This window comes from Triturus cristatus, chromosome 7, assembly GCF_964204655.1.
Source record: "Triturus cristatus chromosome 7, aTriCri1.1, whole genome shotgun sequence".
Lineage (NCBI taxonomy): Eukaryota > Metazoa > Chordata > Amphibia > Caudata > Salamandridae > Triturus > Triturus cristatus.
The window spans coordinates 840,424,781-840,449,621 of NC_140590.1; the positions used below are offsets into that span (position 1 = coordinate 840,424,781).

General features: G+C 45.7%; 1 protein-coding gene across 5 annotated transcripts in view; it reads right to left on the minus strand.

The window, feature by feature from the left end:
* The window catches only part of PCDH1 (protocadherin 1), a 310,663-nt gene that overhangs the window by 11,989 nt on the left and 273,833 nt on the right, over positions 1-24,841 (minus strand). The window contains exon 5 of one of the 5 annotated variants that reach the window (XM_085617768.1): positions 9,311-9,443. The exons of the other annotated variants lie outside the window; for them this stretch is intronic. Coding sequence (XP_085473894.1) covers positions 9,322-9,443 — 122 coding nt within the window. The 3' untranslated portion in view covers positions 9,311-9,321. The remainder of the gene's footprint in view (positions 1-9,310; positions 9,444-24,841) is intronic. 5 annotated transcript variants of the gene reach the window in all.

A 24,841-nucleotide genomic window follows, 5' to 3' on the forward strand; every position in this document is an offset into this window, starting at 1 on the left:
TCTTCATTATTACTTATGAGAGCATCTTCAAATACAGGAATTATAAATGAAAAATACACGAACGCTGTACAAAAACTTCTTGTGTTTGGTTTAATAGATTGTAATGTTGCTCAATGTATTCTAGGCCACCTATAGGAGCACATGACAACTGACTTACTCCGCAATGACAGTCGTCAGGGTGGTGGGTGGGATAAAAATATTTCTAAACATAACGATTTATTAAACGTTTTAAAACTTTTCAATGCAGTGATATAATCTGATGTAGTAAGGTGAAACCCTTTAGCATGTCAAAGAAATACGTGTTTTAATTGTGAAGTGATTTAGTTATATTTGTATATTTACATAGCATTCTAATGGCTCTGCTCGTGAGCGGAGGTGTTGCATCCAAACTAGACCCTTAGCTTGGCTCTGCTCTCCCTATTTAATAGCTCGCCCACCTCTAACTGTTTTAACCCTGCACCAACTCCTGTCTGAACTGCATGCTCTGCTATAGCCTTGTACCAACTCATTCCGGAACTGCATGCTCTGTTATAGCCTTGCCCCCATGCTTTCCAGTCTACCTACACCAACTCCCGCCTGAACTGCATGCTCTGTTATAGCCTTGCCCCCATGCTTTCCTGTCTACCTACACCAACTCCTGCCTGAACTGCATGCTCTGCTATAGCCTTGCCCCCATGCTTTCCTGTCTACCTACACCAACTCCCGCCTGAACTGCATGCTCTGCTATAGCCCTGCCCCCATGCTCTACTGTTGCCCTGCACCAGTTCCCCCCAGAACTGCATGCTTTGCTCTAGCGCTGCATCACCTCCTGTCTGAACTGCATGCTCTCCTGTTGCCCTGCACCTACTGTTCTCTGAACTTCATGCTCTCCTGTCGCCCTGCACCTACTGTTCTCTGGACTGCATGCTCTCCTGTCGCCCTGCACCTACTATTCTCTGGACTGCATGCTCTACTGTGGCCCTGCACCTACTGTTCTCTGAACTTCATGCTCTCCTGTCGCCCTGCACCTACTGTTCTCTGGACTGCATGCTCTCCTGTCGCCCTGCACCTACTGTTCTCAGAACTTCATGCTCTCCTGTCGCCCTGCACCTACTGTTCTCTGGACTGCATGCTCTCCTGTCGCCCTGCCCCTACTGTTCTCTGGACTGCAAGCTTTCCTGTCGCCCTGCACCTACTGTTCTCTGAACTTCATGCTCTCCTGTCGCCCTGCACCTACTGTTCTCTGAACTTCATGCTCTCCTGTCGCCCTGCACCTACTGTTCTCTGGACTGCATGCTCTCCTGTCGCCCTGCACCTACTTTTCTGTGGACTGCATGCTCTCCTGTCGCCCTGCACCTACTGTTCTCTGGACTGCATGCTCTACTGTGGCCCTGCGCCTACTGTTCTCTGAACTGCATGCTCTCCTGTCGCCCTGCACCTACTGTTCTCTGGACTGCATGCTCTCCTGTTGCCCTGCACCTACTGTTCCCTGAACTTCATGCTCTCCTGTCGCCCTGTGCCTACTGTTCTCTGGACTGCATGGCCTCCTGTCGCCCTGCACCTACTGTTCTCTGGACTGCATGGTCTCCTGTCGCCCTGCACCTACTGTTCTCTGGACTGCATGCTCTACTGTGGCCCTGCACCTACTGTTCTCTGAACTTCATGCTCTCCTGTCGCCCTGCACCTACTGTTCTCTGGACTGCATGCTCTCCTGTCGCACTGCACCTACTGTTCTCAGAACTTCATGCTGTCCTGTCGCCCTGCACCTAATGTTCTCTGGACTGCATGCTCTCCTGTCGCCCTGCCCCATCTGTTCTCTGGACTGCATGCTCTCCTGTCGCCCTGCACCTACTGTTCTCTGAACGTCATGCTCTCCTGTCGCCCTGCACCTACTGTTCTCTGGACTGCATGCTCTCCTGTCGCCCTGCACCTCCTTTTCTGTGGACTGCATGCTCTCCTGTCGCCCTGCACCTACTGTTCTCTGGACTGCATGCTCTACTGTGGCCCTGCACCTACTGTTCTCTGAACTGCATGCTCTCCTGTCGCCCTGCACCTACTGTTCTCTGGACTGCATGCTCTCCTGTTGCCCTGCACCTACTGTTCTCTGAACTTCATGCTCTCCTGTCGCCCTGTGCCTACTGTTCTCTGAACTGCATGCTCTCCTGTCGCCCTGCACCTACTGTTCTCTGAACTTCATGCTCTCCTGTCACCCTGTGCCTACTGTTCTCTGAACTGCATGCTCTCCTGTCGCCCTGTGCCTACTGTTCTCTGGACTGCATGGTCTTCTGTCGCCCTGCACCTACTGTTCTCTGGACTGCATGGTCTCCTGTCGCCCTGCACCTACTGTTCTCTGAACTGCATGCTCTACTGTGGCCCTGCACCTACTGTTCTCTGAACTGCATGCTCTCCTGTCACCCTGCACCTACTGTTCTCTGAACTGCATGCTCTACTGTGGCCCTGCACCAATTTTCTTTTCCTGACAAATATGGGGATAATTGGACTTACTCCACATTCCCATTGAACACAATAGATGCACTCCACCTTCCTTCTGAAATGCGCTTGGTGCAGTGAACCCTTTCACCTCCTTACTATTATGCACAGGGGACCTACGATAAGTTCCCACTGGAATCTATCGGGCACCAGGGACCTCCTTAAATCCCTAGAAAAGCCGGACGCACAAGGCCTGCTTTAGAACAACCCCACTCCAGAACCAAATCAAAAGCATTTGGTAGTCAATTATGGATTATGCTGCCCTTTATGGTTGGCATCTCCTTTCATACCATCAACATAACCACACTGGACCAAGGCACGCACCGGAGTCGGCACAAAGATGCCCAGTGTGAGTCGTAACAGTGTTAGTCAGGGAGGCCCAAAAACTGGGCGGCAAAAAAACATCATTGACTCCATATCGGCCAGAAGTTGAGGTCTGGAGATTACACTCCAGCAGGGTTTAGCCCACTACTTATAGTGCCTGGCAAGCAGCTGCTACCTGGCACCCGAAGGCATGTTTCTTTAGTGCCTTATAGGTGATGGGCATGCGACTGCCAATCACAGTTGGCACCATACGTCCACACATCTGTATGGAAAAGCGAACTGAGCATGACGCACTGTGTGGATGTCTTCTCTCGGACCATGGTCGGGGGGCAGTGAGGCAGGCGCCCTATCTAAAAGCGCGGACCAACGCACTGACCAGGCCATCGAATGGAAAACAGCTTTGTGATGTAATCCCACGAAAGTGGAGGTTTGATGTAATTTTGTGAAAGGAATTACCAATGCTACATCCTTCACTCGAGCCACCTCAGTGCAGCACTACAAGCGTGAAAACACAAATGGCTAATTGCTATCCTCTTGTAGCGACAACCCCCTGACGATCAGAACTTCAGCATCACCGCCCCATCAATGGCCCATGGCTGCTCAGCAGCTGCTGCCTTCCCTCCCGGGGCTGTTTGTGCTCCGCCCCCTCGCCCTGATCCCCGCCCACTGAGATGAGCGCCAATCATGCGTGGTCCCCAGAGGTGCCAACACGTGCAGGTGGTTAATGTTCATTTGGGTCTTGGATTCTCTGCAGCGCGGGTAACGGACAGGTGCCATGTCCTGTACAGAGCATGTGTAGAGACATTGAACACACAATACAAAATAAAAAAAGATAGATCGAAGGTTTGGGAGGCCGGCCCAAGTCTGACAGGTGAATTCTAGCAAGAAGATGTGTTTGCAAGGGAGAGCGCCACAAGGAAGCGTTCGCGGTAGAGCGATGTATTGTACACACTCTTTAGAGCCGTTGTGATGTGGTCCCAGAAGGGTTGCACGGATCCACTGGGTCCCCAGCTGTAATTAAGGGCTGGCTAATTTTGTGTGCGGTAAAGAGTCCAGGCCGCAGGCAGTCAATCCGCTGGGATTAGTGCACTCAGGACAACTCCACCAGGTCGTGGAACAGGGCCCCTGGGTCCACCCAGCACAACCACAGGGCACCCTGGAGAGAGAGCAAAATGCAACAGACGACGTCAGAGATGCAGCGGGAGTGGGGGAGGGGGGGGGTGCACAGATCACGTTGGATAGTGCTGTTCCTAGTCAACAGGAAAGTGTGGGGAACCTCACAATTATGTGGCTAATCAGCATGGGTATACTTGAAATGTGCAGCCTTTCTTTTTTTGCTTAATACTGCAGGCTTACCCGCGGTGCGCTCTTCTCAGTTTCAGCTATGGCAGGACAGAGGGTTAAGTAAATGTGTCCATGATCACACCGTTTTCTCCATTCCAGGAGCCAGGATTCGAGTGAGGCTTTCCCGGTTCCTCGACCGAGAATTTAGACAATATTGGCTCCATCTTCTCCCTTCCAGTTCTCCCCGATTCAACAAAGTGCTTACAGTGACATCCCAGAACCCCATTAAATTTATTTGAGCAAATCTCCGGAGTCCGAAAAGAGAACTTCAAAGGGGGTCCGATTACATGTGCAGAGTACTCAAGTTTCCCACGCTGGGTAAATGAAAAATATGCAACTTCTGTATTGAGTAGAGGACTGTGACGTTCTCGACCTAAAATAAATCACAAAAAGTTACATTTATGAGTAACAAGTCCTTCCCGGAATTCGTGACCTCGTGCCAGCCTGTCAAACTGGCACAGGGAACTCATGCTCTCAACGATAGGCCTGAGCCCACCTGTAGTGGGTAAGCCTGTGATCAATATTAAATCAATGCATGCCTCCTATACCCTCCATAGGGCCTGCAACCACCCCACGCATCCTTCTCTGCGTCACAGTGGCCTCTGTCGTTCACTCAGTGCCGTAGCAAGGTCAGGTGGTACCCGGTGCGGAAAATTTCTGGTCACCCCCGGCTTGACAAAATGGCAAAAATATGTGTTTAAAACACATATTTTTGCCATTTTGTCACCCCCTCAGTGATGACACCCGGGGCGCCCGGCACCCACCACACCCCCCTTCCTGCGCCACTGCTTTCACTCGCAGTTGCGGAGTATGCTGAAGGTAACAACTGGTACAACATTCACATGTTCAACACTTATTTCACGTTTTGTGTGAATGTGTGATGTTATGTGTGCATGTAGCCAATTAGTGTGTAACATTATTTAGTGCAATGCCTACTTGAGAAGCATGTTCGAATCTCATGGCATGTTGCAATATTAAAATACAAACCTATAGGAAGGCACTAGACCGTGCTTTCCCTACACATTGGTGTTAGTGGACAAATTACATATGATCACGTAATGAGAGGGAGCGATGCACTGCAAGGATACCCAGTGCTTTTGAGTGAAAATATGGAATGCCACGTGCTACCCTTTGTCATCATTCACTAGAGGATAGTGCTGGAAAAGGCAGTATGGATGGAAAGAACTCAGTCCATCACCCATCATGCTTTACAATTAGTGAAACGTTTAAGGTCTACCAGCAACCAAGCAAGAGCAATCTGACTGCACACACGTCTGATGTTCCTCCCACTTTACACATCTTTTTTTGTTTTTTGCATCTGACGTTTTTCCAACTTTGTGTTTTATATGTTTTCAGATGATACATCAAATCTGAAAATAGGTAGATATATATCGATCAAATTATGGTGGTTACACAAACACCGGGAAGGAATGCCTCACCTGACCATAGTCGTCTAATCACTCACTTCGGGCCGTTTGAACACACACAAACGTGGCACTTCACTTGTTATTGCTACTATCAATGACCCACTACGTATCCCTCTTAACGATGTTTATAGCACCTCACACCACAACCACTCCTACCAGCTCTCTCCATCTCTATTAGGATCATAGACTTACCTTATTTGTTCACGGATTTTCAACGTGTGTTCTGTCGTTTTACCCTTACAAATGATACACTGTTTGTAACTAGATAGTTACAGTTTCTACACGCCCCCTTTTTTAAGGGTGTTTTCTCATCACTTGGGTGCTGTGAACTTTCTGTTTATAGTACACAGCGTTAAACAATACATATACTATTTTTGTTTCTTTATTTTATTTCATGTAACACAGCCTTGAAAAAGTCGCGGGACTACTTTCCCATCAAGCGACGAAACACGTGTTGGCTTGTGGCTGCTAAAGACTGACTAAGGAGAGTCGCATACAAATAAAAGAACTACTGAGAAGAAGAAAGACCAATTTCTGTTTTATGTATATGTCTACATGTGCTAACACACTATACTTACCAGCTATATATAATCATAACGTGTGCTAAGGATTGATTTCTATTGTTTAGGGCCTTTGCCCATAATTCTGGGAAGTCCGGTGGTTCTTCCTACCTTTTAGCACCGTCAAAGAAGAAATTCAGAACACTGTATATGTGAATATTCTCTTGGCGCCGTTTACCTATAACTAATACCACCGTAGAGTCTTCTTAAGCAAGAGCAATCTGACTGCACACACGTCTGATGTTCCTCCCACTTTACACATCTTTTGAGCCCCACTGCTACTCTGGCTATAATGTGCTCCCACAATGGCCTTGTTTCATGTTCTGATAGTGTACCATAGCGTGACTGTTCAGGGACAGTCCCCATGTAAATCACATAGTCAAAAAGGCATAAGATGTGATCCACTGGACAACATTAGGTTTTCACAACAGTACAGTTTGAACACATGAGAATGGCTAGATCACTGAAGAAGGGCGTTTCACAAGTGAACAATGTGAACTGTGAACTCAACGTGAAGAAAGTTCTTAAGGTTTACCAAAATAATCAAACCAATTAGCGTGGATCCATGGAACACCCACTGGCCTTCTATGGTGGTCATGCTTATTGGCTGGATCTGGCACAGCAACCGCTCACAATGGGCAACAGCAGATGGAATTCATCAGGATGTGGTGACATGCAGAGTGCTACAAGCATTAGTGCCCACAAATGGGTATGGAAGGGAATGTACTTCTTTACAAAGGCACCGAAATCCACAACAGGAATCATTCAATGAGGCAACGTAACAAATAAGGCGGAATTTAGGAAGACACTCAAAGCAGTTAAGAATGTGGCACATACTGTCTCCATCAATCCAATTTTATTGGCTAAGGTCCTAAAGTGTCCAATTGAACTTAGCCCTAATATAGACCTTCTTGGGATCATGAGGGATTGGCTCCTGTAGGGGATGAATACTGGTGGGTCTGGGATTTGTTTTGTCCAAATTGAAAATTGTGAATTACAGTTGTTCTGCCAGGGGATCACCCTTCACAGATTGGCTAAGGGAATGACTCACTACACACACATCAAAGAGGCAATCTACCAGAAAGGAGATGCCTAGGCAAACACCTAAACATTCGCGGCCCATTGTGGGATTACTTTAAATCGTTCTAAGGAAAACCTGCACAGGTTTGGTTTCCTTGGTGCATTATGTGTTCTCTTGCTTTTTCTGCCTGTATTAGGTCTCTCTGAGGACTTGCTCGCACACATATGGCTATTTGACCACATCACTCCCCTTTGTACTATATTTGTTTAAAAATCAATGCCTTTCGGTATAAAAAAAAAGTGTGAAAATGAAAAACAAACAATTTACAATGGTGGACAGGACAATCTAGTTTATGATAGGCAGTGACAACTACTGGAGGAGAAGGGGAGATTTGAGGCAAACATTCCTGTCATGATTAAAGCAGGGAAATCTAAATGTTGGCAGGAAACCACTAAGATGTTTAAACCTGAAAGAATAGTCAAAGCCTGAGTTCACATGAATGATCTCACCCCATAAGGGGGCAGAACTCCGTTGTTAAAGTCAAATCTAGTGGTTCATCACATAAGTTGGTTACCTCGAAAAGCAAACCATCAGTAAAAGAAATGTTGGCACCCCTGGAGTTAGTCTTGTCTGCTGACCCTGAGATGTACCTAAACTTTACCTTGTACCTTTCTAGGCTTTCAAAGATCATGCCCTGTTGTAAAATTTCTTCTGACTTCTTAAAAAATCAACACCAACTCTACTAGCCTTTTATGGGCATTTTTGTTGGGATAGAGTTGGAAGGAAAATATTTGGGGCAACCATGGCACATTTCTGGTTTTATTAATATAGTCCATTCTTCAGGTGCTCACTTCAGGAATGCCATCTGCGGTGAAGAATTAGGATACCACCCCTTATACATTTTAGGGCTAGGACAGAAAGCTATTCTGCAATCCGCTGCTGCTAGAATTACTGAAGAGAAGGTTTCATGTCTCAGATAGATTGTATACACATTCCAGTGTAACAAGAAGAGGGAACACAGAGTGGAACAGGACACCACATTTACATTATACAAAGGTTGGGAGTACAAGTAAAAATTAGACTATCAATGATATTTCTGAACTTATGCTTTGGTTCATGAGTTTGTGTGATGTAATTGCTACGTGCCAGGTTTGAAAATATTGGGGACATTTCTCTTTTCATATTGCTAAATATCAATGTTATCAAATTCCTCATGCTTGGTGCCATTAATGGACTTATACAATACTAATCTGTTTTGATTATATTTCTGGTAGGGTAGTGTTTAGGAGTTGAGTTTTTTTTGGTTTACATAACTGGTTGTCAACAGCGTGTCTCTACCTTGTTACTATTGGATATCACCGTCACTGGTTTTAACTGACCGGTATCAAGTCTCTTTCTGCCTCCATAGGTTTAGGCCTGATACCCCCAAGGCATTGATGGTGAGTTTCATAAATACAAGTATCATCCCTGTTTCTGGGTTATTAGTGTTTGGTTCTATTGATGGTTATTGAAATATTTCTTCACCATCTGTAATTTGGTGTGCCCATTTAGATTGACATATCTGTATTTCCAATAGCTATGTCTTTGGCACTTAAATATTTCTTACCATTTGTGAGGTCAATTTTTTTTCTCATGGTGCACATAGGCTTCTAGCATTCTTGAAAGCTTGAAGCCAATATCTGTTCTATAGAACAGATTCAGAAAGAGTACTCTTCAGAAGGGTAACACTTCACCTAGTCCCCACAAGCCAACACGGCATATGTGTTAAATGGTCATCAACAGGAGAGTTATCTTCGGTTTAGTGATGGGTGAGATGCTGCATAGCCACACAAGATGGGAGTTCATAAGACTTTCATGGAAAATGGATGCTGACCGAATTCCACACCCATTAGGCAAAAGGTAACCCCAAATTAAAGGATGAAATGTTTGAGGAAATATTTATCTACACAAGCTTAACATGACATATATTCCAATCTTTCATCCCCGTATAATGCTTGGTAAATAATCCTGTTCTTTAGCTAGAAGTGAGGTTCAGCATGAGGCTGTCAGCCCGACTAATTAGACAGAATAAACGTCACATCTACATCACATTTAATCAAAGAAACAATTCGATTTTCTTTTTTATTTTTTTTTATTTTGTTTAAGTAGAACATGAGTTAATTTACCGGAATTCTGTCTACAGCACAGGATTCAAAGCCGGTGGCCCTGCGGACTTTAGAACCTTATAATGAGGCGGGTCGCAGCCTAATCGCGGCACATCTCGGGCTACGGGACCATTTAAATGTTCACCGCTCTTCCCTGTGGCAGTGCGGATATATAAGAGAAGGAGAGAGAGAAACAGAGAGAAAGAGGATGGGACATGAGACAGACAGAGATACACCGCAGGCATAGCTATACACAAAACGTACTGTGCTGAAGGGCTTCTTTTAAGTATGGCTTACTAAAGACTGAAGCCACCAATATATGGTCTACCCAATCCTACATGGTGGACAAGACTCATACCATCTATATATGGGCATCTTGAAACACATCTTTTAAACTATATTTTCGTCCCAAATCTCAACATATTAATTGATGAACTGAAAAAAGGTGAAAGCAACACTATATAGGCTTTCAAAGACTCAGCAGCTCTAAGTTTTGTTAAATCAAGCATGGCTATGTAGGATAAACCCAAAGCTCTGTCCATTGGGGATGAGGGGTGTTCTGTACACAAAGTGGCTATGTAAAAATCATTCAAGAATCTACTTGAACAGTCTGACTCTATAAATACAGACTACCCAAGACTAAACACAAGCACATCTTTGTTGCAGCTATACTACCCAAGCATCAGCTTCACTGTCTTGAAAAATATATGTAGTCTATATATTATCAATCTGGACTCAACTCGTGCAAGATCTAAAGTACAGATAATTCAAGAACTAGTTACCCAAGACACAACCAGACAATGTGCGGACTGTCAACACCTCACAAAACGGAAAGGACACACAACAAAACGGAGTGGGATTAATATCCAGGGAAGACTAGAGCGGCCACAGAGAGGATCTAACCGTGGGATCTACACAAACTGAAGGCCAGAAATAAAACTTCAACAGGTCACTCCAGTACTTTGTGCGACAACAGTGACACATGAGGGCTAGAAGGGTAGCTCAGTGTAGCACTGGGCTTTACTCAGCCACAGCAAGCAACGTCCAGAGTCAGATCCTCTTAGATACGCTTTGTAGTTTTGGGTTAACAATTTTATCCAAATTGTCTCAGGTGCACAACCTGTACATCGAGTGTGCTGCATCAGTTGCAATATGAAAATCATGACATTTTCAATGAGAGCCTCACATTAAATACAAAAGCGTGCAAAACTCCTGTGATGGGTGGTCAGGGGGCCGCTGCTGCACCTTCTACCTTAAGTGTTGAGGAGAAGAAATCTCAGAATTCCAGCATTGCTATAGCAGTCAATTAATGTAAAGAAAACAATCTCGATGCATGGTGTGTCCAGGCACAGTGTCAAATGTTTCATATATCGCATGAATTACGCAGAAGTTTGAGGGTCCCCTGAATTGTGAATGAAGTGACCTTGTGACGTAAGAGGACAATGATGCCTCAAGTGTTGAGGGTCTGCTCCAGAGAGGAGTGGACGCCGTATCTGCCCCTCCCTCTTCCCTGCACAGGATGAGCTCGAATGCACCGATTCTAGTCCTAGCCAGTGAATGTCCGGTGGCTCTGTTTCCATGGAGACCGCATGAGATTGACATGGACGTGTCTGGTTAGCGCAGTGCCAGGCTATCTCTGTGGGAGGGACGCCTGTTTGCAGAGGCCTCAGGAGTACCTCCGCCTGCTTCTATTTTGTCGGTGTCTGAAAAATAATATTCATTGCGCTTACAGAATGAGAGACTGGACAGTGAGCTCTCTCCTGGGCCAAAGCTGGGGGGAGCAGTACGGAGTAACACGCCACAACATTCTCAGTGTATCTGGTACAGGTGGGCAGCCAAAAAGAGGCAGTGGAAACCGGTTTCAGTCTTGCCAAGACCGGTGTGTTTCAGAAGGTCAAAGTCACCCAGCACCAACGTGACGTGCCTGAAGAGCAGGAGGTCAAGGTTCATAAGCGAATGGCAAGCTATGTCTGATGCCTTTCCTGCCTTCATCCCATTTAACTTGGGTGTTGGAGGAGCAGTGAATTCCAGCCCATTACACCCGTTTTGTCCTGGGAAGCCTTTCAGTTTGCAGTGCAGAGATTTTAAATAATATATATATCCTTAAAGCGCAGTGTTCTAAGTAGAACGCAAAGGGGTCCCTGATCCCAGAAAGGAATATCGTGTAAAGTAATGGTTCCTGATCCCCCTAATGCAGGGCCCTAACAGATGCTTCTGGTAAAGCATCAGTGTTTACAAGATGGCACTTTGTGATTTTTAACCTGTTGTCTCCTAGATGCCCAATAGCACATGCAGGTGACAAAACAGAGCAAGCATTTCCAATGCAATAGGTCTCGCATTTAGGAAAGTTTGAGCTCCTCTATTTTACATATGTTAAGCCACACCCTTAACTGCATAGGTTTCACCTTTTGCAAAGGATCCATAGCTATGCGCCGTTGGCCATGTTTTAGAGTCCAACCCTCCCCCCTTTTAATTCCACATTAAGCACTGGATATATTGGTGTGAGTGTTTGGAGAATAAATAGTGAATTGGCACCAGCACTGGCCGGATTTGGCGGAGGCACACTGTTATGCCTTAATACTAAAAGGCCGTCGCCATTTCAGGTCAGGGTCGAGGACAAATGCAGTCTGTCTCCCAGACCAAGTAATGGAACAGGAGGTGCCGATGCCGGCTGTGTCTGCATAAGATGCATCGGTGTGGGCACCTTGGATGCCGGATGGCTAGCAGGTGCTGATGCTGGTTGTGACTGAGGTGCATCGGTGTGGTTCAGGCACATGTGGTGTGGTGGTACAGGTGTTCCATCGCTGGGTTAGCAAGTGCGGTTTCTGCTGTTGGTGCACTGGTGTGGTTTTACCAGGTTCAAAGGCGACAGCAGGTGCCGCAGCAGTTTTGTTTTACATGCATTGGTGGTGTTATGTTTCACCCAAACACTAAATACCATACACTGCTGCAGGTAAAAGCAGAGGTGCATGTTAAAGTACGCAGCTGCTGACGATTAGTGGACAGTCAACCCACATACGAGATTTCATGCTGCCCAGCCTTTTCACTGCCTCCATAGCTATGGTTTAACCTACTCTGTTGTTTACATGTCATCTTGAAGACTTCAGCCCTCTTTGTAAGCAGTTGATGGAAGAAGGAAAGAAAGAAAAAAAGAAAAAAAAAAAAAAGACGCGACTGCCATGGTCCCGGCTGCTTTGAAAGTGAAAGCACATGCTCTCTGAACATAAAAAACAAGAAGCAGCCACCATTTTCTTGGGCTGTTTTAAAAGTTAGCTGAACATAAACAAAACGTGTCCACCATTGTCCTGGGCTGCTTTAAAAGTGAAAGCGCAAATGGTGCGCTAAACACAAGAAAGAAGAAGCAGCAACCATTAAGAAAGCAGCGTCCCGCGATTAGTGCAAGCAGCGTTCCACAAGTGGTGCAATCAAAGTGTTGCAGGAAAGCATGTCGTGCCTGCAGTAAGAGAAACTCATTAAAGAAAATAGTGCTCATAGACTGGTAATAAAACATACTGTGTAACAACCGAAGTAAAAAGGCCAGTCCTCATGGGAGGTTATAAAAAGACAAGGCAGTACTAAGGAGGGACTAACAAGGCTGTTAACGAATCAGAACCTAGTATTTACAAAGGCAATAACACAAGCCAATAAAGAATATGAGCAGAGAGTGGGCGGATCTTTAAGTGCATACCTGAATACAGCATGCCTCACAGAGCAACGCATGCGCTGCCCAGGCTGGACCTAAAAACCAGAGGTGAAAATTTCAAAGAGGTCAGTGAAAAATAGCTTTAGAATTTTAACTTCTCATTGAGGTCAAGAAAGGAGATGCTACCTGGCAGGTCTGAGCTCGGTGAAGCCGCACCATCCACCTCCAGTTCGGCCACTGCTGGACCAATCCCCATGCACATCATAGACGCTTGTGGAGGCAGGACGCTGAGTCAGATCACCATTGGCATGACAGTGGAGGGGCAGCACGCAGGTCCCCAGAGATGCCCACAGAGCAGTGCTTGACAGCATCTGCTCCCAGGGGATCACAGCTCAGCATTGAGCCATGGCAAGAGAAAGGCTGAGTGTCAGTCAGAGATGCAATTTGCACATTTGGGCTCTGTCTTCCATTTACATCCTTTGCATTTCTTTCTCTCTACATAGATGGCCACACCAGGCATGCACTGCATGCCCACTTCTGGAAATACTAATAAACAAGCCTTCGGTTGTAGGCTAATCATACACTTCATAAGCAGGTAACCCATAACATGGCAGCTCCCTCAATTCCTCACATCAGCACTCAGTCAGCGGGGACTCCGCTTTAAGGAAAAAGTATACACTTTTTGTAGTTCTTTGTGGTGAATTTTAATTCATCTGTAGTCACGTATGATACATCTCATACTCAAATTATGGTTTCCATATTGGTAGCAGTTAGAAGATCAACATTTATAAACATGGTTTTTTCAGATATCCCCGATGCATTTCGGGACTCGCCCTTCGTCAGGGGGGTGTGTTTCTGAAAGAACCGCCGGAGCTTCTAAGGTGTAGACGCGTAGAAAGATCACCTTTCTACGCGTCTACACCTTAGAAGCTCCGGCGGTTCTTTCAGAAACACACCCCCCTGACGAAGGGCGAGTCCCGAAATGCATCGGGATATCTGAAAAAAACATGTTTTTCCCCCTGACCAATATGGAAACCATAATTTGAGTATGAGATGTATCATACGCGACTACAGATGAATTAAAATTCACCACAAAGAACTACAAAAAGTGTATACTTTTTCCTTAAAGCGGAGTCCCCGCTGACTGAGTGCTGATGTGAGGTTCTCTTTCCCACGAGACGCTGCTTTTACTTCAACACGTACACCTCTGAGGTTAGGAGGTGGTCTCACTAGCACCTAAGTTGTTTACCTTGATTAACTTTCATCGTTCCAGTCTACACTTGAGTGCAACCGTATCTTGTCTTTTTCATTCAGCTCCCTCAATTCACCATGCACAGTAATAGCACAAGAGGAAACTGATCAACCCCAGACCTGTCACTGGGGTAGAAAGACCAAGGTAGTGGTCATTTCATGGTCTGTTCTTCAAAGTGATCCCTACTCTATCCTTGCAGGCCCCAGTTAGACTCCCTGTGTTAGCCAACAGATGATGTAAACCTAGAACAACACGCAGCAGCCAAAAGCCTCACAATAACACCTGCCAACACCCAGCATGAACCTCATACTTATTTCTCAACCAGCAGTCGTTCTTCCTATCAACATTCTCCCTAACACCACTGTGACAAACACACAAATACAGAGCAATACACACATGCACGCTTCTACTGAACAGTTCCTTAGAAAGGAGAAATGCCTGCCTTTCTTTAGCCGCCAAATATTTAACATAACGTTTCATGTAGGTTTGTGAAAACTGAACTCTGCGATTGGACATGGGGTCAGGTGACAGTAGAGGGAATGCACTTCTCACTTCTTTGACTGATGGATCGGGTAGGCATCAAAAGGAAGAAAGTAGGAACCCGATCTGAAGGAGTTTGGGCTTTCCTTCAACTAAAAGTTCAAGTGAAAAACTGAAAAAAATAAAACAAGAATGTAAACTGGTGCTGCAGCTGTTTATTCAAACAGAAAAAAACGCAGGGTGTTCTTTTTCCTAAGCACAGGTAAGTACACAAACAGAACCCTCTGTACAGATGTTGAGATTTCTGTCTTATTCAGTTGCGAAAAGCGTGGAAGCCTCGAGCCAGGGCTTTGGGCAAAATTATTAAATTGATACTAATATTTGATGCTTTCACTTATGATCTCTGGAAATGCTTTAGCAAATTGAGGGTTTTCAGAGCTCTCTATAAAGAGGGATACACAGCAATTTATTTAACAACAGCCCATCTTCAAAAAGAAAAGACTACACTATCGGGTGCATCTTTTTTGCTGCTGCACAACTACCCAGGGGAACTGAATGTTCTTGTGCTGCCCACAGCAGGTCCATGCATGAAACTGGATTTCCACAACATTTATCATTCATAAGGCTGATGAATTCTGCTTCCAAGCATCTTGCACAATGCCACGGGCAAACTGTCCAGCTGTGATTACTGAACTGTGTCTACCTAATCCTATCTCGTCTCTGTTTCTTGGATGTGTGACCCCTTCCTGGTACAAGATGACCATGCACCACAGGATTTTGGATCCCTTTGGGGTTTACATTCCCCCCGGTGGGTATGGATTCAAGAGTTCTATATACATTTGTTCTGAGACGCCTAAGAGAATTTGGTGCACTCCAACCTGGGATGAACTTTGGTACAAATGTATATTTTGGGGTCAAGGATAGCAGGTCTCAATCTGTAGGAGAACATCAAATACCACACTCTTCCTGATTATTTCAGCACCAACCATGTGTGTTGAGGTCTTCAACACAGCGATACATTAGTGCCCACATCTCACACTACGTAGAAGAGGAAGCTGTTCTCGGATGATTACTCCAGAGTATTTCGATCGTGACCATGTAGTTCATGGTTGTGATCGATCTGACTCTTGACTGCAACGGAATAAGATATCAAGCGTCTACGTTTGCTTTCCATATTATGGCACCCTTATTCTCTCTCAGGATGGGGATGGTGTGCAAGCCCTTCCTTTTCCCATCTATTCACTTTGTGATTGTAGCTAGGATCAGCATGGTTGATGGGTGTTGCAATTAATCTCAAGTTGCACTCTTCCTCCCTAACCTCACTTTTTCGGTCTTTTTGTACATGCTGTGAAACATCTCTGGCTACTATTCCTGGTCCACACTTCCCTTTATTCCAGTTGTACTTTGCTCTTAGTCTGGCCTTCACCTGCCCTCTACTCTCCTAGCCTCTTCCAGCATTAATTAGGATTCTTTTCTTATGTCGACTTGAGTCACTCTTTTCTGTTCTCAGATTTTTCCATCTATTATTTCACAACGTTTGTGCTGCCATCCCTGCTGAATTCTTATCCAACACCTTCCAGTTATTCTTGTGGACCCCGCCCATTCCTTCTCCATACCTGTCCCGTTTATTCCAGTGCTAGTCTTGCTTCAGTCACTCATTCCCCACATCAGCCAATTGTGTTTCTCCTTCCCCTTCCAGCCCCACTCTTATCTCGCCATTTTCTGCTCGTCTCATCACTACCTTTGCTGCACTATGCTTCTCCTGCCCTATTACCATTTCTTTCCACTTTGTGCTTTTGTCAGAGTCGCAAACCAAACACACAAACAACAATGCTAACGTCAGTGGTTCCCGAGAATTCTATAAGGATGCCAGATAACCGAGAGGGGCCAGCCTGCACTGCATTTACTGACATATGAATCTAAGAGGGGGGGAAAGACACGTGACATTTGTAATCTCTTCTCTAGACATGGATAATCCAGCCTACATTTAAAGATCTTTCATCACTTTGTGTCCATTTTTACACACAGAAATAGAACCCCCCACCTTCACCCACCCCCTTCCCCCTCAGTGTTTGTGGAGAGCAATCTGAGGTCAGCTATGGCTTTCGTATGCCAGCTTCCAGCATAATGACCAAGGAAGTGCACAGGAACCACCTTCTTGTCATTTTGCGGAGGCGGTGGTCATTGTTGATTCTGAATAGGTTCCAGTGCAAGAGAACAGCGGAAGAGACTTCGAAATTAATATCTTGCATAGGTGACACTGGAGGAGCTGAAGACAAAGGGAAAACAGGGCAGTATAGGAAAGGGAAAGGTGGCAGCTGGGCTGCAAGGATACATTGAGCAAAAAGAAAACTGAATTCAAAAGGAAAAATACAAGAAAGTAAAGAGAAAATCACGGCAATGTGTAAGGAAGAAAGAAAGGGGTCCCCCCCACACACACACACTTGGAAGGGAATAGCCGTTAACATGGAAAGAGTAGAGAACTGAGAAATAATATAAACGGGGCTAAGTGCATCAAATAATACATTTAGAAGATGGAACGACTAGGAAGTTGTGAGTGAACACCAATGAAAAGAGAAGGAGGAGGGAGAATGCAACCAAGTAAAGGGAGAATTAGGAGTAAATAGAGGTCAATGTTGAGATAAAGTGGAGTGAAGGAAAGAAGAGTAGGTGGAAGACCCAGACCTATTGAGGGGGTGATAAAGTACAAAGAAGAAAGAAAAGAAGTGGGGACGGAATGATAGAATAGGGGGTGTGCGTACCTGAATATGACGAGAATAGATTGCAGAGGGTGGAAAGAAAAGATGCGAGAAAAAAAAAACAGACTGCAGAGAGTGGAACGACGATGTGAGAAGAGATACGGAGAGAGAGTGAAAGAGAAACTGACGAATACAAATGAGGAGAGAACAGAAGCAAACATGAGGGAAGAGAAATATATCATTTGATAATGGAGAAACATGTGGAACAGAGAGGCTCAGCTATAAGAAGAGCAGGAGAGCAAACAGTGGTAAGCAAGGACATGATGGAACGGAAGCCGAGAGGGGACAGCGGGGGAGGCAGTGTGGTTCACACAGCGCGAGCCTGGTTAATCAATGTGGAATGTGTACCTGTGTAATCGCCCAGATCAGCCCATCTCCGCATCCCCTGCTGCGAGCACTAATGGGCACATTACCTGAGCAAGGGCTGGGATCTCGTGGGATAATGCTGCCATCAGGGCCCCGGGCTCTGATAAGGGGGAGCACTTGTCTGCGCCGCCGATATCAGCCTGGTCTAGACAGGAAGGCAGAGAGGGACGCCCTCGACTGTCGATGAGGGCAGACACACACTGTGCCCTCAGCACACCCCTGCCAGTCTAACGCGGCAGTGCAGAGATGCCAAGCTCTGGTGGTCCAGTACAGACGACGAAACCACACCAATGAGGAAGTCGCTTTTTTATTTAGTAGGCTGGAGGGCCTTGAAAAAATATGGTTGATAAATGAGGGCCGTATGCCGGAGTGGGGGAGGGTGCGGAGGAGGGGCACATCATATTTTGAATTTCCGCATATGGCAAATTTATATATCAGGAATCAAAATGGCACTCCTGTGCATCTTGAAAATCAGTAAAAATTGTTCACTAGAATGTGACCCTGACTCAAACACTGACCTACATTGCAAAGAACTACCAGGACTTTTTATTTAAATTTATTTGGGGTGCAATCTTATTTTTCACTCCATCAGGGCAGAACTATAGCATCGGTTGTCCTCACATACCTTTTATAAGGTTGTCTTTTCTGCTTCCAGTCTCTTAAAAAATAATGAATAGATTTAAAGAAAACAATTGATGGATTTGATTTTCACGGACACAAAAACCTAGAGTGCTTGTAATTTGGCTACATATGTTTATATGGTTACACCATCTAGTAAAATGACTTAACCCAACAGATGGGCACATGCATTGACTACTGGGGTTTTAAAGAAGCAAAATCAAACATACAATCGTTGGGGTGAAAATGTATGAAGCGTTACTCCCTTTCGCTTGATGAGATGAAGTGAAAAATTCATGTAAAATCAGGAGAATGAAATTCAGGAGAAATAAAAGCAGCAACAACTGTTTTACAGAGAAAGGAAAATTATACATGTTCTATTTAAACAATTACATGCAGCATAATCAATTTTTCCTCATAAAAAAAAAACCCCTATACATTTCCCACTTGTTTTGCAGGAAAAGATGCAGAAAATTAATATTGCAGCTATTTTATTTACGATAAAATCAGAGAAACTTCCTCTTTGTCTATTATGCTAAAAAATTAAGCTTGCTAAAAGACTAAAGAAGATTTTGGGGCAAATCACGTTTTCGATGGATATTTCTTTAGAGGTGAAATATGAAACTTACAAGCAGTATTAAAAGCTCAGCCATACTAAGAAAAATCCTACATTTACATTTGTGGGACTGAAGGAGTAAATGGTCTGTGGCAGATGCAGTGACCCAGTGGACATTTCAAGCATTGACAGTAACCACCATCACACATTATAAGTTTGACTGATGGCTCTATCAAACTTACAATTATTTTTAAATTTTGAGATGTTATTTCTGAAAATAATAATAACAATCACAATTTAAAAAACACAATGCCCTCCTCCCCATGGGATTTTCCTCCCTTGGCGAGGGGGCATTGAGCAATTTTCAATGCCTATTACCACCAGCGTTTTCCAGGCACTGAAGGGCATTGAAAAATTGCTGTATGTATGCTCACCTAAATTAGGTGAGCAGACATATTGAGAGGCAGGTCTCGGACTCGGGCACGCCGCCATTATGGCGGTCGCACCAGTCCCCCGCATCAATGGGAGGCGGGGCGCACCGTGCACAGTAGTGATGCAACGCCTCCAGCCTTCCCTGGGTCCACTGGTGATTGGCGGGTGCCCCGTGTGAACCGGAAGAACTTATTAGTGCTTCCGGTTCGCTTGCTCGGGCAAGCCGGCATGGACCGGTTTGCCCTCCTTTAAGGGTGGTATAAGAGGCTGGGGAGCAGAGGGAACATCAATAAGACAACCTACACAGCGACAAAAAACTCAAAATGAATGTGGAGTAATGAGGCTACCGCCTTGGTATCCAAAAACTCACCACTGTCAGAAGGCATCTGACAGACGAAAACAAGACAGACTGGGACAGCCTCTCTTTTTTGCCGCTCCCCAGCCTGTGTGCCTCACACAATGGGTCCAGGCCTCCGGCTGAGGCCCTAACTATTTCTTTTCTGTTTTCTTTTCCTGCAGAGTCTGCCGGAGGTGATAGAGTCGCTGGTGGCAAAGGAGTCGGGCACCCAACTGTTGCAGTCGAGGAATTGCAGCTGCGGTGAGCAGATTTCGGAGGACGGGCTCGGGCGGTGCCACATCGCGGGCAGCAAGAACGGCATGTCTGAGCATCAGATCCGACGCGCAGCCATGTGGGACCTGAGGGTGCTACGGTCACCATGCCTGCCATCGGAGCTCACCCAGAGCCGAATTGGAGGAATTTTGTGTCCCCAGGGATGATCGCTCTGCTCTGCCTCTTAAGGGTGAGTGTTGGGCCCTTGCGCAGGGCATAGGGAAGGAATCATGGGCATGTAACGTGGAAAGTGATGTTGGCTTGTTATGTGGGGAAATCTAGTTTTGCTATGCGGCACACAGTCTGTGGTGTGTGAAGAAAGTTGGTCATTTGTGCAAGTCAAGGGCACATGCAGTGTCGGCATTGCGGTCAGGTCTCTTTGCCAGATACCTCACGGGTGATGCTGGTCAGTCGTGCTGTTGCGGCAGTTGCTGGCAGCTGATCGGGTTGCACCGGCTAGTGAGCTGTGGCTGGGAGGAACGCAGTGCAGGGCAATGAATGCGGTGCACGATTGCAGTGGGGAAATTTTGCCTACTCACCATTAGATGGGTAGGTTGGGGCACCTGCTTGGGACATATATATATATATAGCCCGAGGGACGCAATGGGGACAGTTCTATTTAATGGTCCCTGCTATAGTTTATACTATGTCTAAGTGCAAATTAAATACGGATGACGGGGGACATGTCCAATTGGTTACGGCGCCTCCCTTCAAAAAACTTTGTGGATTCTGGTAAATTTCATAGTCTTAATATATGAACGATTGGTCATTTTAGAGGGTGCTTCAAACGTAATTCAAGGACAAGTCAGGACAGCAGGAGCATCAGCTGTTTCATCAACATTTTCCGTAAAAACGACGTGACTGAACGCTTTTGCAAAAGGCATGTTTACGGTGTTGTCTAGAGCACTCCGTTTTTCTCTAAACGCGCTGTGTGGTAATTATATGTAACAATGTTGGGGACAAATCGCACGCGCCTTTTTTTTATGGCTATGATCACAATGTTGTCTACGCTACACTGTTTTTTCGGGAAATACACTGTTTTGGTAGTTTTATGGTGCAAAAACACGCTAGCCTGAGAGAATCGTGGTAGGTTATTGAATCTGTATTTAAAGGGCTCCAAGGGTTAGTGTTTAGGGGCGGTTGGCCACGAATCTGGGGAACTGGGTATCTCAGCAATGACGCTGAACACACCGGATGGTGGGCAATGCACTTCAGCTCCCTTGCGAATATGAGGGTGTCCTTGTGTAATGCAACTGGTGCTATGCTAAGCGCTCTCAACAATGTCTAATTTTATGGTTAATTTTAGAAACACCAGATTTGGGTCAGCCAGCCATCGCAGGCTGAAGCCCATTCATGCTTAATATCAACTTGGGCTGGATCACACGATCTGCGCAGAAACGTACAGTGTATATTCGGTCTGCTACACGTTACTGTCATTGTTTGTTCTGTGAACATATCCATGCTAAGGGCGCATTCAGACTTGTAGTCATGAAATAGCATCCCATATATCGGAGCCTAAGTTGCTATATAAGATCGCCAGTACTTTAGGAGAGCCTGTCTAGCTCGCTCAGATTCGGATTTCCATCTTGTGGTATTGGTTACTCTTGGCATTACAATTAGCGTGAGAGTGTGTCTGGTGAATCAAAGTGCGAGGTATTCAATGTCACCCAGCCCTGGTGGTTTTTACTGCTGGCATGTTAAGTATGCCAGCCGCAGGTCTTTAGTGCAAATATTGGGGCGTGACAACCTGTTTAGAATTAAACACTGGCAGTCTGGTGGCAGAAGCCACCGGAACAGACAAACGATGTATGTGTCTAGGTTGGAATATGACTGACCTACTGTTGGCCGCTGTGAAAATGAGGGAGAATAGTGTCGAGCGTCTTCCTTTCAGCACTGTTTGAGAGTGCTGCACGCTGCTGGTGGCACTCAGTGCAGAGCAAAAATTAGGGATAATAGTGTCGAGCGTGTTCCTTGCAGCACTGCTTAGAGTACTACACATTGCTGGGGGCGCTCAGTGCAGAGTGCGGCTCATTTCAGGGCACTCTTTTTTGACGGTTTGCCTCTAAATCTTGCAAGTAAAGGCAAGCATTGGCAACTCTGGTGTTAAGGTTTTTCAAAATTGATTACAAAGCAACATTCAGCAAGTTTAAGGTCACAAATAAATGCATCCAGCAGTGCGGGGTAGGTCAAAGGTCTACTGGACGCAGCTTCTTGGACACCAATACCTTTCTGTGTCCTTACCCTGCCGCGATCTGAAGGGGCCAATTGAAACTTAGTTACTGATTGGCTGTCGCACCAGCAGGTACTTCACCTCTTGGGGTCACTCATTTTAAAGAATTAGGCTAGTACACCACTTTACTATGTACTTTTCTAGTGTAGAGTTACTTTTTTCTAGGTCCTGAAGAATTGCCACTAGATCGCCCTGACTTAACTGGCAAGAAACATGTTGACCAAACGAGATTGAGCGCAACACCGTGCAGCATCCTTACAGTGAGTCGCCAACTCCATTTTTAACCAGGGGGAAGGCAGGACTATTAAAGTCTAATTTCCCTGACTCTTCCATTCCCTGTTTTAATTCACACTTTTGCACTCCTACACTATTAGGGCCCCTTACACCCACTGCACCATCGGCTAGGAATAAAAAGGTCTGCGCCAAAGAGCCCCTGCATGGGGTGCCCGTCGGGTATTGCAGCGCCGACCCGATGAGGAGCATGCCCAATGATGAAGCGTGACACCCAGCAGGCTGGGTGTGTGAGGGCCCTTATTCCGAAAGGAAGGACTACCCAGTCCCTCCCTTTCTCACTAACACTACCAGTGTGTAGTTAGGGACTCCTTTAGTCACCTCCCTCTCCCTCCCAGCCCTTCTTTACCAGGAACTGCATACCCTCTTTCTTGATACACAAATAAACGGGGCCTATCACGTGTCCTCTTTTGCCCTCTCGAAAGATTAGCAATCAATCACCAAGGCCCACTGCTGTTACCCAGCATGATTTAAGGGCATGTGCTCTGTTATTTGTTCTCGCGCCTCCCTCCACCTCTAGGTGCTGAACCACGTGTTAAGAGTCCCTCATGAGGGCATGAAACATGTAGACCACTAGAGTAGGAGACAGAGACAAATACAAGTCACACTAACTGTCAATCTTCCTCTAACTTTTTAATGAGGTGGACAGCTGGGGAAAAAAACATAACTTTCTAACTATTTTATGCAGTTTGCGTGCAGCTCTTTGATAACAGTTCTTAACAGTCACTGTTCTACATTTGGGCTGTATCTTATGTACTTCTGTAACAAAAGGATCTCTGTGACAAAAGTAGTAATCCACTCAGCTATCCATACAAAATACAGATTTGTAATCTGCACAGGTACTTCTTTTTTTGCAGCAGGAATATTAACCTTCTGAGCTACTTTATGCCACTAGACAAAACTCCGATCTCTCTTTAACAGGAACATTAAACCTAAGACCTGTCTAGACATTTTTGTTGCTGCCTGAAAACTAGCTGCACAGGGAGCTATGCAGAAAATGTTTTTAAGTTGTACGTTATTGCCAAGCACAGCGCCCCTCCCCACGTCAGCGCCAAGTGCAGCCTCACCAGCCACACCCCCTAATGCCGGCCAAGTGGTCTTCAACAGCCAACCTAGGAGAGTCCCACCTGTAGGTAAAGTGACTGATTTCACATCCAGCCAGTGACACAAAAAGGCTGTATGATAGTTATGGCCACCAGTCGGGCATGTGTGAAGCTTACAATGGTACTGTCCATGCTGCATTTGTTCTGTGTGCGTAAGACAGGCACACTGCTGCTGCCTGGTTGCTGTAACTGATCCGTTAATGCCGGGAACGTGTGCGCTGGTGCAGTACAGTTTCTGTTCACGGGTGAAGGAAGACTGTCATGCTTCTTTTGCTGTCTGCTCTGTGTGTGAAGCACAACTTTTGTTACACTAGTCCTGACCCACAATGCACATACTGAAAAAACTTATACCACCAGTCCATAAATAAGTATGCTTCGTAAGCAGAAAACCATGTCTCCATTTATCTAACCAGCCACCTGGTCTATCATCTATGATCTGTTCTCCTTGACATTCTGTTGCCCTTCCCTAGTGTCTATTACTGTCTGATCTAGTCTTTCTGTATTGTCTAGCCTTGGTTGAGTCTGTATTTTGTGTTTGGCACTGTTCTAGTCTGTCTACACAGTCTTAGTGGCTGCGGTCTATTCTTGGTCTGTCCTCCTTTGTCTGCCTGTGTTGTCTGGGTCTAGAATGGTCAGCTCGTCGAAGCCTTCTTTCATATTTGATCTCTCCGGTCCCGGCCTAGTCAGTTCCGATCTGCAGCACTTCAGTCAGTGCTGCCTCGTCCTTGCCTTGTCCGTCTCATGGTCTTGTATCCTGTCCTGTTACATTCTGTCATGCTCTTGTCTGTTCTTTCTTGTCCTACTCTAGTAAGTTCCATGCCACTAAAGTTAGGTCAGTTCTGTACCACCATGCTTGTCTCAGCTTGGTCAGTCCAGTGCAGTGTGGGCTAAATCTGATCAGTTCTGCCCAGTCTAGGTATGCCGTCTCAAATTCCAATTCAATTTGTCCTGTACCAGTATGGTCTGTTATTTCCATCTGGATCCTACTATAGGATAGAAGTCCTCAGTGCCACCTCTCCCAAGATGACTCAGTTTTTATTTTCCTACAAGTTCCTCTCTAATTTGGGGGTACGCCTGTGTGCCACCTTCTGCAAGGACACATATCTGTTCTCCCTCATAAGGCCTACTCTGCTATTTGGAAAAGAGTAAGCCACAAAGGGGTCATATACAATTGTTCTCAATGTAGTATATGTCTTGGCCTGCTTACTGCAA